Source organism: Hemibagrus wyckioides, linkage group LG14 (genome assembly GCF_019097595.1).
Source record: "Hemibagrus wyckioides isolate EC202008001 linkage group LG14, SWU_Hwy_1.0, whole genome shotgun sequence".
In the NCBI taxonomy this organism is placed as follows: domain Eukaryota; kingdom Metazoa; phylum Chordata; class Actinopteri; order Siluriformes; family Bagridae; genus Hemibagrus; species Hemibagrus wyckioides.
The window spans coordinates 19,393,790-19,406,607 of NC_080723.1; the positions used below are offsets into that span (position 1 = coordinate 19,393,790).

Here is a 12,818-nt window from a genome sequence, read left to right on the forward strand (position 1 = left end):
ACAATGTCCCATAAACATAAAAATGCTATACAATAAAACTGAACTAAACAGAAATTCAGTACCATTTGATACCACCTTCCTTAGCTGAATAAACATTTTTTCCAGATCTTCCAGACAAACTAACATCCCAATTCAGTCTTGAAAACTATGTAAACTGTAAATTTATTGATTAAAAAGATGAAATTTAGTTCTTAAAACCAAGTCAACTTTCTTTTACAAGTGTTTAATAGTTTTTTGCTTATATTCAAGCAGAAAGCACTCCGAAGTAATAAAGAGAGCTATGCAATAATACCCCAGACTTGTTTTCTTTGGCTCATGGTTTCATTTTAAGCTCATCTAGCCTTAAAGTTCAGTAACTGCTGTATACTGATCATGCCTGCCTTGGTCCTATTCAAGGAACACTAGGTAAAAAATGCACACACACTCACACACAGGAGCACTTTAGTGAATCCAATCCACCCATGTTTTAGCAGGTGGGAGGAAACCAGAGAATCCAGAGGAAACCCACGCAAACACAGAACGAACATGTGAAACTTGACATACCCTGAAGCAGTGAGGCAGCAACGCTATCCACCATACCACCCACCTAGATAAACATGATTAGCACAAACTGATATTAACCTCTACCAGGCATAAAATGCAGTTCAAACCATCTTAGCGGCGCTTGAGTTACTTAATGCTTTATATTTGGGTGTTACTGACTTCAGTACTAAATACTGTGGGTAGATACAAATAGAATTAACTGTGAATACAACATTAAAAGACTAGTCCTGACATTGTATGCCTAACAAGCTGATGTTAGCTTAGAGATACTCTCTCTGGAAATTAGATAGCAGTGAACACAAATTTAAATATAAATAAATGATGAAGTGAATCAACTTGAATACTGAATAGGTTTAGGGTTTTGTTACGTTATTATAAACGAAAATGACGATACAGTGAAACCTCGGCATACGAATGCCCTCCCTTACGAATTTTTGCCTTAAGAATTCAAATTTGCATCAAGCATATGGAGCATTCTTGGCATGCGAACAACCCGAACGAAGTTGCCCATACGTCCGGAGCCATTCAAGACATGTTTGCCTCATTGGAAAGCTGTTTCAAAAGAGTCAACCCACGATACCAACACTGCCTTCAGAATGCGTTCGAAAGCTACATGATTTTTCGCACGTTTTTTTGTTGACAGATTGGTGGCATGGGTGGTCTGTTCTATTTTTAGCCCAAGCTTGGTGACCTGACTAACTGTGAGGACCCTTGACATGGAATGCTTGGCTTGGGTCAGTTCTTTGTAAGCAGCCATACATTTCGTATGGGTAATATTGGTAATATTTTTGGGTGGCTGGAACGGATTATCTACATTTACATTATTTTTTATGGTAAAATTTGTTTCTCAAAAAGAACTCGCCTCCAGAACGAATTAAATTTGTTCCACTCTATATGATTCTTTTCTAATTAAAGACCTCAACTAGCATTAGTTAACTATAAACACCACAGAATTCCACACTGTTAGCGCCGCTTCCTTCTTTTCAGCTTACCACTGTGTTGATTATTCATACTGGGTATACCTCTCAGTTTATATCAATCTTTGCTAATTCCTGTTTCTTGTTGTTACAGCCTAAACCTTTTTTCCCCATTAGTTCTGCTCTCTTTTCTGCTTTTGTGATTCGTCTGCTTTTCGTCATCGTCTGTTCTGTTTGCTGTACTTTGACTGTTCTTTCTTTCTTTCTTTCTTTCTTTCTTTCTTTCTTTCTTTCCTTCTTTCTTTCTTTCTTTCTTTCTTTCTTTCTTTCCTTCTTTCTTTCTTTCTGTCTTTCCTTCTTTTTTTAATATTTGGCCCATTTTACTCCCCAATTTGATTTACTGCCAAATCGCACTCTCCCAGAAGCTCTCCCCTATAACATGAGCCTGGGAGGGTGAAAGCAAGCACGTGCTTCCTTTGACACGTGAAGCCACCAACCACATCTTTTCATACTGCAGTTCCTGCAGCATGTCACACAAACGTCAACGATGTCTTCAGCATACATGAGCTCGCAGACGCTTAAGATAGGCTAATGCTAAACACTGTGATTGACAGGACAGAGAAAGTATACCATTCCACCCACGTAAGGAGCCACGGAAGTCCGTGGGATCCAAACGCAGACTCTCCGCATGAGGTTTTGGCTGAATGGTTTGACTTTTTGGATCATTTGCACTTCTGCAGTCTTCGTTGGATTCTGATCTTTGAATATTTTGTTCCGCTTTTTAAAAAAAAAACCTCCAGTTGTATATGGGACTGTATTTTATATTCCCATTCTGTTTGCACAAGAACATGGTTAATGTTTCAATATTGCCAGCAAATTAACATTTGCATAATGTTATAAACCGTAATGGAGATTTTTCTGTCTGGAAAGTGACTGGTGTGTCTGGAAGATGTCACTACATGCTCCATGCAGGGGGTTTGGATAGAATAGCTCCAGTGTTTACTACTCAGTACTACACTCTGATGTAAATAGATTTACAGTCTTATTTGATCCATCACACACTTCCATATTAATTACGATAACCAAAGAATATAATGGCAATATCATACTGTAAACAAATCATACTTTTTGGAAAAGTGTAATATTTCTAATATTTTAGAGAAAGAAAAGAATACTGACGTGTGCCGTTCCTTGAAACAGTACCCTCGAGCCTGTACCTTTGCACCTAGAACATTGCATGCAGTGTACTTTTAAAGGATTATTGGAAAAATGAATTACGGTCTATTTATGTAACATAAATCTTTTTTAAAGGTACACTCTACCTACATTTCCGGGTGATTAAAAGACCAGGGTGCCGTACCAGAAACAAGGAAAAGTACAAATTCAAAACAAGTTTTTATATCATTTAACCTGGATAATCTTAATAACAGCATCAGATATGAAATGTGCAGTTTTCCAAACAACAACTTTATAGAAATATGAACAAATATTGCACTGTTTAGGCACATCAATGCTTTGCAATAACTCCTGCATTAATATATCTTGGATTATCATATTATGCCATTTGCTATGACCTTAACTATGTATGTGAGAGTATATAGCCTGTCTGAACCATCCAGACGCTCTAACCCTGGTTGGAGTCTCGGCGCTTGATGGTGCTCGCTGCTGCTCGGGATAGATCTGCGTGGACAGACTGTGACCCAGGGGACTGCTGTGGACAGAACCACTCGGAGACTATCACGCCGTCTCTGAACTGCTGTTGCCTCAGTCAGCTTTCGGCAGGAAGGAATTAGTGCTAAGTCTATAATGAACCCAGAACTACACTGACCATTTAGTTCCTCTTGGTTGCTGATGTAGAAACGACATTATCAACTGTTACATTATTTACTGTCCGGTGTCACTCAAATGAGGAGCCTGGAGCCTTCTGAGCCTGGTTCCTCTCAATGTTTCTTCTTCATATTATCTCAGGGAGGTTTTCCTTGCCAACATCACCTCAGGTTTCTCATTAGGGATAAATGTTAGGGATAAATAGTAACTTAGTATGTTGCTTTGGGACAATATCCACTGTTAAATGTGCTATACAAATAAATTGAATTGAATTGAATAGAATATATAACTTGCCATGATTAAATGTAAAAAGCCTGTGTGATTATTGAGCATCACTGGCACTGCTAGCACATCACAAGCTCTTGAGTTCGAACCATGGTCTAGAGATGAGGGAGCAAACTTGGCCATGCTTTCTTTGGTAGGAGGGGTTAATCATTCTCTCCCTTGTCAATCTTACTGACACGTAGCCAATCGTAGGCGTCTGTGAGCTCATGTTTGTGGAAGAAGGCAGACAGAGCTTTACTTCGAGTCTGTCATGATGCCCTGTGAGGAAGAATGTATGTTAGCTTTGTAGCTGTGTATCTGTAGCGAGGGAGATCTGGCTGGTGGGTGGGAATCGGCAGATGAGCTAACGAGGATGAAAATAAGAAAAAAATAAAAAAACATTAAATATTAAGTATAACTGTAAACTGATTAAAAAGTGTCCTTCTTTAATAAAATAGTTATTAATACTAGTAATGGGAAGTAGAGATCATTTTACCATTAATAGTTTTCCTATAGCAGTACATCCTACCATGGTTTATTCTTTATTTTCTTAATAAATGCTTATTTAATTTTACATTTATGCATATTATAAAGCAGAACGTACTCTATCCATGTTCACAGTGGTGATGAGTTTTATTAAATGAAATGTTAGAGATGGTATTGTTATAAAATATTGTTATAAAATCAGCTGTGGTCTGGTGACATCAGCGATTGGTTCAAAGATTTGACTTACAAAGAGAGAAAAGGAAAAGAGAGTGGTAAAAAGGGGAGAAGAAAGAGTGTAACACAATGGGACCTGGGTCTGAGGACACTGGGGTTTGTGCTGATTAATGCTTCTGAAGCGTGGCTGATTAAACGGGCCACATCATAGAGCACGTCACGAACGGACATCCATTACTCCAGAGGGGCTGATAAAACACACAGGAGACCACTTCTCTATCATCCTATCACTCATGCCTTTCAATTTTTATTAGCACAATTACAGACAGTAATAGCCAAACTCAAAAGACCTTCATCTTAATAAGCACAAAGATGTTGGGCTTTTATTAGTGCTGTAATGCTCTAATTTACTGCGGCTGTAAGCCAGGCCACCGGAAACGGCTCTTCATTGATGACTGGGTGATTGGGAAAGGGAAGCAGGAGGCGTCAAAGGTCTACGCTGGGGCTTGTGTGTTTGTGTGGTGACAGAAGGACGGCGGCAAGGAGACTAGTATACTCACAGCTCTCAATCTCCAATGTGCAGTTCTGCTCATCCAATGGGTAGCGTCTCAGGTCCATCATACACGCTGCTGTGGTGGTGATCCTGAATGCAGAACACACACACACACTATTACTGACGCCACTCAAGGACACCAGGGACAAGAGCATCTCTGAAGTACCCCTCTTCTCACCTCCTCTGGTTTTCTCCACACACACACACACACACACACACACTCTCATCCCCATACTCCTCTATGACCTGGAGTCACTGCTGAATTCACTTAAGCACAGGGAGAGTAGATGGGGTCGGACACATAGACCTTCGCTAATGCGTCGAGCTGATCGCCGCCGGCGACGGCTAAATAACTACAGGCCGGGAATTTGTCCTTAAAACTGAAACGTGGTGACGTTAAAGAAAAGCGATGAAGTGTGTTGCAGTTTTATTGCTCAATATCCCCGTGCTGTGGGAGGCCCGCTCATCCGGAGCGCCCACCATGCGGAGCACGTCAGGATTTCAGAAAACAGAGAATGAAATAAGACCTTCTTTTTAACAGGAGCTGAAGCAGATTGTTTTTAACACGGCTGTTCTTTTCAGCTCGAAATGCGTTCTCTCGCTCACAAGTGGGTGAAATGAAAAGAAAAATCACATCACAACATTTCTATGGCGCACACTAGGTACCTGGATATATAGGTTTGGAAAACCAACTAACAGTAAACGGTGCGTTCAGTGACACTTTCATTCAACGTCAACAAAAATGATGTAGCCCTGCAAATATAGCTATCCTGATATAGTCTAGCTCTGCTCTCAAATCTACCTTGATGTCAGTAGCAGAGGGGGGGAAAAAAAGAAAATCAACGTGAAGCTTCATGCACATGGCTCTGTTTGGCTTAATGAATTCAAACGATCATTCGGAGCAAGTCTCGGCACGCCTTGTTCTGCAGGACTGCAGTCTGCCATCAGACATTCAACAAGTCTCTCACGTCACCGTAGCAACAACAGCAAAACAGTGTAACTTGAGCAGCATCCAGCAGCCGCTCGTGATCATAGATTTTTTGGTAGGTTTTATTTATTTATTTTTAATCCGTAAAAGAAATGAAGCTGAAAGGCTACTATCTTGTGATTAACAAAATAACAGGTGGCTGAAAGTCATCCAGCGTACATTCTACCTTTGCTCAAAATGGCTTGATACAGCAGGAGGGTTTCCTGTGGGTGAGATAAACATAAGCTGAATAACAATCGTGATATTTATCATTTACCATTTCCTTCACAAACTCCACACAGAAGAGGCTGTACCAGCTTTGCATTGGAAAAGGGACATTTTTCCCTTCTTTTCTTTTGTGTAGGAAACAAGGTCATTTCTGATGCACAGACAGTACCCAGTCCATAATTTCCCCTTTCCACCTCCTGATCTTTGCGATATTTATTACAACAGCAATAAAAATGTATTATCTGCACTTTAGATTTAAATTGGGGGGGGTAAGAAATAACCTTGGCCTCACTAAACTACCTCAATATGGCAAACCCATTAACTTTTCTGTCTATTGCCCCTCCCCAGACAGTGGGGCAGTGTATTTCCGGCCCCATTGGGCCTTTAATAATGCCTGGTACATTTCACATATTTAACCAGTAATAACTCTTTGGAGCGAAATGGTTACACGAGCACACTGCCCCATGATTACACAACATCTAGAAAGACAAGAAAATCAATGGAACATTGGCTTAATCTGTCAAACAGCAACATGTATTTAATCAATGGTCAATCAACAGAGGTAATTATTATTTCAGGGTAGTTTAAAATGTCTGAAAAGATTTTTTTTTAAGCTATCGAAGCATCAGTTTTTAGTTTTTCTCCATGATTCATTTTACTGGTCTCAAAATATTTCCCAGTTGACACTCCAAACAAATAGTATCTCAAGCGCAGAATTGAACCAGGGACCCTGTAGCACTGATGCTATAATATATAATCTTCTACACTACTATGCAGCTCTTCTTTATAATGTTTTTTGTCTCAAATTCATAGAACAGACACGATGTTCAATATCGTTAGACATGAGAGTAGCATGTCATTACTTATTTACACTCTCATCTTCACACACACACACACTTGCCAAAGCATATGACAGAGATTTGTGGCTCTATATCATTTGACCTGAAGAGTATTTAAAAAGAAGTGCTCAGGTGTGTAAGACCCCACCTTTTTTTTTTTTATTGTTTTGCAATAAAATGGTCAATAGCACAGAACACAAGGACTAACCATTCAGCTCTTATCTCATGTTAAGGGTTAAGTGAACTGCCGAGTGACGCGTTAAGTCGTCGACGTCGTTTCATTGTATTGTGAAAATGAAAGATAACGTTTTAATGTAAAAGAGTTTCATAAATTCCCGTGCCTTTGAATTCATCTACAGCTACTTATCTTTAATAATTAAGCACGCTGGTTGATATGAAGCCTCTCTGGGTAAAATACTCAAATCTAATACCCAAATCACACTGGTATTTTAGCTTATCAGAGGATTTGATTTGAAGGTTAATATTACAACAATGCAGAGAAAGTAATAACGTCTGGATCTGATAATGAGACCTGAAGGAATTGATATAGCTATAAACAATGGACACTTACATTATTGGATAGTTAAACTCCAATAGCGTGGAGAGAGTCAGATGTGTCTTTAAAATGTTTAAGTGGATTTTTTTTTTTTTAAGTAATATTATTTGTCTTATAGACTTCTAGTGTCTTTTCTACTTTATTAAAAATGGGCATTGTGAAGGCGGAGCATGTGAAAAGACGTTTTGCTGTGTAATCTGAATTAAAAGCAGAAAATTATATCATTGAACCAAAGCCAAAACTATTTTGTAAATACATATGCATAAGGTATTATATGTTATATTATTATAGATCGATTAGCTACTGTAGATAAGATAAATGAATGAAACCTTTAATTTGAAGATGGACAGTTAGCGTTTTGCCATGTGCCTGTTTTGGCTTTGTCTCTGCCCCTCTCATTCTATTGGTCTGTTACTCATTGTGTTTTTTGTTTTAGTCCCAAATTATTTTGTCTTTCTGTACCCTGACATATATCTGTGTTCCATGAAAATCCTTAGCATGCTTTAACAGAATGAGTTTCCGTGTACAATTTCTATGTTCTTTGTTTCTGCTTTTGATATTACCAGTTGGACTTAACTCTGTTCACCAGTATATTGACCTATGATATATTTACTCGATTCGCTCCCCAAAAAAATACACATGCTGTTACACCCTTGCATCCTGCCTCAGGCTACAGATATGGAGCAGCTCTTATTGTGTTTATGTAAGTATTTATTCTTTGGCCTCTCGGGTGCTTTTTCAGACTTTTCTTGTCTCACGACTGGACCCATGCAACTGATCCATAATGTAGCTGCACAAAGCTTCGCAAGTTCTCCCACACCACAGCCCCTTCTCGGGCTTCCCGTAGCTGTCCACATTAGATATAATGCACTGAAGCTCACCTACAAAGCTGAAAGCAGACCAGCCCCCATTTACCTGAAGGCTCTCATCAAACCCTACTCTGTACCACGTTCCCTTTGAACGTCTAGCACAGCTTTACTGGATCCTCCATCCCTCTAGGAACAAAGAAAACCAGCATCAAAGCACTTCGGTAAGTAGCTCTGGATAAGTGTGTCTGCTAAATGCTGTAAATGTATACATGAAATATGAATAAACATAATTCTGGTAACCGTTCTTATAAGAACAACTTTAATGCAGATGACTAGATCTTTTTAGATCTTTAGACTAGACGTTTTTAATCAGTCAGTATTCCAAGAGTCTTGTGTGGAAAGTATGTCCAGTCTTATCTGGAAAGGGCCGGTGTGGGTGTGTGTGCATGTGTTAGTTTAGTGGTTAAGGTTAAGGACTACTGATCCGACGGTTGTGCGTTTGAATCTCAGATCCACCAAGCCGCCACTCCTGCACCCCTGAGCAAGTCTCTTAACCCTTAACTGTAGTGTCAGTTGTATAAAATTACATAAAATGCAAGTTGCAAATCTTCCAAATGCCAGAAATGTAAATGTAACATAAATGTTAAAAGCCAAGATCAACTGATTAAACAGGTGAAATCAGATGCGGCTCCTGCTTGATCTCCATCACCAATCTAATCCACCCCAGAGTTTACATCTCTCACACTCACCTGAACTCTAACATACCTCTTTCCTGCTTCTATCCAATAACCTTGGAGAATTTAAATCACTCTTTCTGTACTGTTCTGTTGGAAGGTTTTGCAGTCCCATTGAAATTCTGACCATTATTTCCTGATGATCTTCCTGGTTTCAGTCTGGTTTTCCCAGTTTTCTCAATCTGCCTGTTTAGAGATCTTGGATTGTAAAATAAAGATTTTAGTGTAAAATGAATGTTTTTGACACATTTAGTCATAGTTTATACAGTTTGAACAAACCTGACAACTTTTCTAGGCCAGTATTTGCATTTTTGCCTAATGAAGTACAATTTCTGTTTGACAGAATCAGGTTGTTATCAACACTCAAAAATGAGCACATTTCGGTGCCGATGCCGAAACCATTTTGCTTTTTTCCCCCATCACAAAGGAACTGTGGCTCTGAGCCAAAATGCTCTGTGTCTAAAAGCAAGACCCAGTGATGCCAAAGGCTTGGAAGCTTCATCCTTATGTTTCCATGACAACAACTTGAACAAAAAGTTATTTATTGACATTATAATAAGACGTGAAGCGTGCAAGGGTTTGCTTTTTTTCCCTTTAAACAGCTACCGTCAAAAGACAGACTGCAGCGTGCTTCAACGGGGATTCAGAAGCCTGGTATATGAATAGGATGAATGCAAAAATGAGTATGATTTGCGTCCCCCTGTAGCCGTATGTGACCTGAAAGCAGCAGGCTGAAACCCCGCAGCCCTCCTGTGCCTTCTAATCCACCTCCCAATAATCATACGTCCACAGGAAGCACTGGGGAAATGAGGAAATTAGGCCAAGATGGCAGAGGTAAAAATAACGACCTATTTATAGCAGTAGCTACATCGTCATCATTGTCATCATCCGTGAACATCTCCATGCTTGTGTGTGTGTGTGAGGTTGAGGAGAAAGCGGTTGCCATGGCAGGGAATGCGGTGTTGAATGACAAGCTGCTCTTTTTAAAAGTGTGTTCTGACACTCACCTGGATGGCGTAACAGCGTCTCACCGCTCCTCTCTCTCTCTCTCTTCCTCGTTCTCCATGTCTCTCGCCCTCACTCGCTGTCTCTGTCACTACTACATTCTCACTTCTTTCCAGCTTCAACGCTCTTTCCTACCATCTCTTTGTCTCGCATCCCACTCATCCCAGGACTTCTCTCCATCTCAATCTTCTGTCTTTTCTGTTTCTAATCACTCATTTTCTATTTATTCATCTGTCTTACTTCTATCCCAATCTTTCATTTCTCATCTGTTCAAGACTTCCTCTCCTTTACTATTATTTTCTGCGTCTTCTTTCCTTTCTCTTATTTACTCTCTGACTACACCTCATACTAACCTTTATCCCTATTTTCTCTGTCTTTATTTACCATCTCTTTTCTGCTGCTATCTGTCTCCCTTGTATCCGTCTATATTCTATTCTTGAGTCTACAGTCGGGAAAAAATGACCTTGTAAATTTAAATGTAATCATGCTAGCAGCTGAGTTGTGGATAATTACCTTAGTTAATATTTACAGCAGTCATACTGTATTGTCAGCAGGTTATCCAGGCCATGCAAGAACTTCCTGAGTAATTTTTGACTGCATGTACGTTTGGGGTTATTGTCTTGATGAACTATCCATAGATTCAGTTAATGCCCTAATACGTTACTCCATTCATTTTTTTTCTTCACTGACATAAATCCACCAGCAACAATGCAGAAAAGCAGCCCCATATCCTGATACTCCCACCCCCATGCTTCACTGTGAGTATGGTGTTCTTCCGGTCATACACACAAACCTAAATTTTTCCTAAATGACATGCAACAAGAGCTCTATTTATAGTTCGTCTGACCAGAGTATACAGTGGAAACTCAGCATGCCCTCCCTTACGAATTTTCACCTTAAGTATTGAAATTTTGCACATATTTTCGCCATAAACATGAACCGAATGCTGTCTAAGTCGTGAGTACATCCGGAAGCCATTGAAAACTTGTTTGCTTCAGTGGAAAGTCAAGCCAAGGCAGCGAAAGCAAATGCATGCATTTTCAGAATTCTTTTTTTTTTTTTCAGTCAGTGAAAGCTGTTTCGAAAAAGTCAACCCACGATACCAACATTCAAAAGCTAGGTGATTTTTCGTGTGCTTTTTGGTTGACAGTTCGGTGGCAATGGGTGGTCTGTTCTATTTTTAGCCCAAGCTTGGTGGCACGATGTCCTGTGAGGACCCTTGACATGGTATGCTTGGCTTGGGTCAGTTCTTTTTAAGCAGCCATACAGTTTACATACGCTTCGTATTGGTCATATTGGTCAAATTTTATTGGGTGGCTGGAACGGATTATCTGCTTTTACATTATTTCTTATCGGGAAATTTGTTTCACAGTACAAATTTTCACCTTAAGAAGAAATTAAATTCATAAGTTCCAATGTATTGTTCCACAAGAGTTCTGATTTGTCTAAATGCTTTTAAACAGACATCTCTGAGTTGGGTTTTTGGCCCGAGGAGTTTTGGGGTGGTGTGTAGAAACAGATATTTACTCACTGTTGCTGCTGCTTTCAGGTCATCTTGCAACACTTTTCCAGTGACTTAGACTGAAAGCATGATGTGAACTCTTGCTGGTTCTGCCACGCACAACTGATTGCAGTTCCATCAACTTTCCACCTGTATCTTTTTGTAACTATTGTTTAAAGTCTTTGCTTCTACTCTTTCTTTCTGAAGCGAGGTTTTGTAATGTCGTCCCTGAGAACTTCAGGAAGCACCTTCACCATGATGTTGATTGAAATCTTCCCAATGTTACCTCGTCTGAGAATTTTTTTTGTCGTTGCTGTTGCAGCGTTTAAATCTACAAGGCTGAATACTGTGCCTATAGAGTCTGAATTCCTTTCATCGGTCGAGTAGGTTTTTGAAATATTTCTTTATGCTTAGGAATACATGTTTTAGTTTAGATTCACAAGAGTAAGGTCAAAAGACATATAATGTGAATTTCACATGGTTGCACTATAGGAAATAGTGTCTGAATATTTATTTCCTCTCAATGTATATGCGTTATCTGCTTGAAATATCACGCTAGCTAATGCTGGACTGACAATGCTGCAGAGCTTTATCTGTGGTTTAAACATTTGTGTAGCTTTTTAAATCAGCCCAAATAATGGAACTGATGAAAAGTGGGGGGGGGGATATAAGCAATGCAAGGTTGATAATGTCGGTGCTAGCCACAGCAATATTAGCGCAACTCCACAGTGTAATCTGCCAGTAATATAAATAGTCCTAAAATATAACATGGCTGTATATTGAACTGTGAACCACATTTAAAATATTATACTCGTTTGTCGTAGAAATTCTTTACGCTGTACTTCTCCATTCAATTTATTAAATCTAGCAGTTGCTTCTCTCCATTTCTTTTTCCGTCTCTCTCTCTCTGCCATCTCTCTCATTGTTTTAGTCATTTGGCTTCTGCTCTCCACCTCTCTCTGCATCACTTTCCACATTTTCTTCCCTCTCTGACTACCTTTAATACTCACTTCTCACGTCTCCATTTTCTCCATGTCTCTTCCCTGTCCATATCAATGCAGTTCTCTCTCTCTCTCTCTCTCTCTCTCTCTCTCTCCCCCAGTTTCTCCTGCTCTTAGTCTGTCTCCTCTTTCCTCTCTCATTACATTCCACACTTGCTCTTCTGAATCTTAATCTTCACTCTCTAGCTCCTGGTTGTTATCTCTAATTCTCCATCTTCTTCTCTTTTTTTGGTCATTTCTCTCATTTCTGTCCTATTTCTCCCTTATTTCTAACCTCTAGTTGTATCTTTCTGTTCCTGGCCCTTATCTGTAATTCTTAATCTCTCCTGTTTGCTTTAATTCCTTCTTCCTTTTCCAGCTCATTTCCATCCACATATGGAAGCGAAGGTCAGGTTATATTTTATCCTTGACAGT

General features: G+C 39.5%; 1 protein-coding gene across 3 annotated transcripts in view; it reads right to left on the reverse strand.

Moving 5' to 3' along the window:
* The window catches only part of gabrb2a (gamma-aminobutyric acid type A receptor subunit beta2a), a 54,569-nt gene that overhangs the window by 15,827 nt on the left and 25,924 nt on the right, over positions 1 to 12,818 (reverse strand). For all 3 annotated transcript variants that reach the window (XM_058408930.1, XM_058408931.1, XM_058408929.1), the window contains exon 5: positions 4,772 to 4,854. In XM_058408930.1, the coding sequence (XP_058264913.1) occupies positions 4,772 to 4,854 (83 nt within the window). The remainder of the gene's footprint in view (positions 1 to 4,771; positions 4,855 to 12,818) is intronic.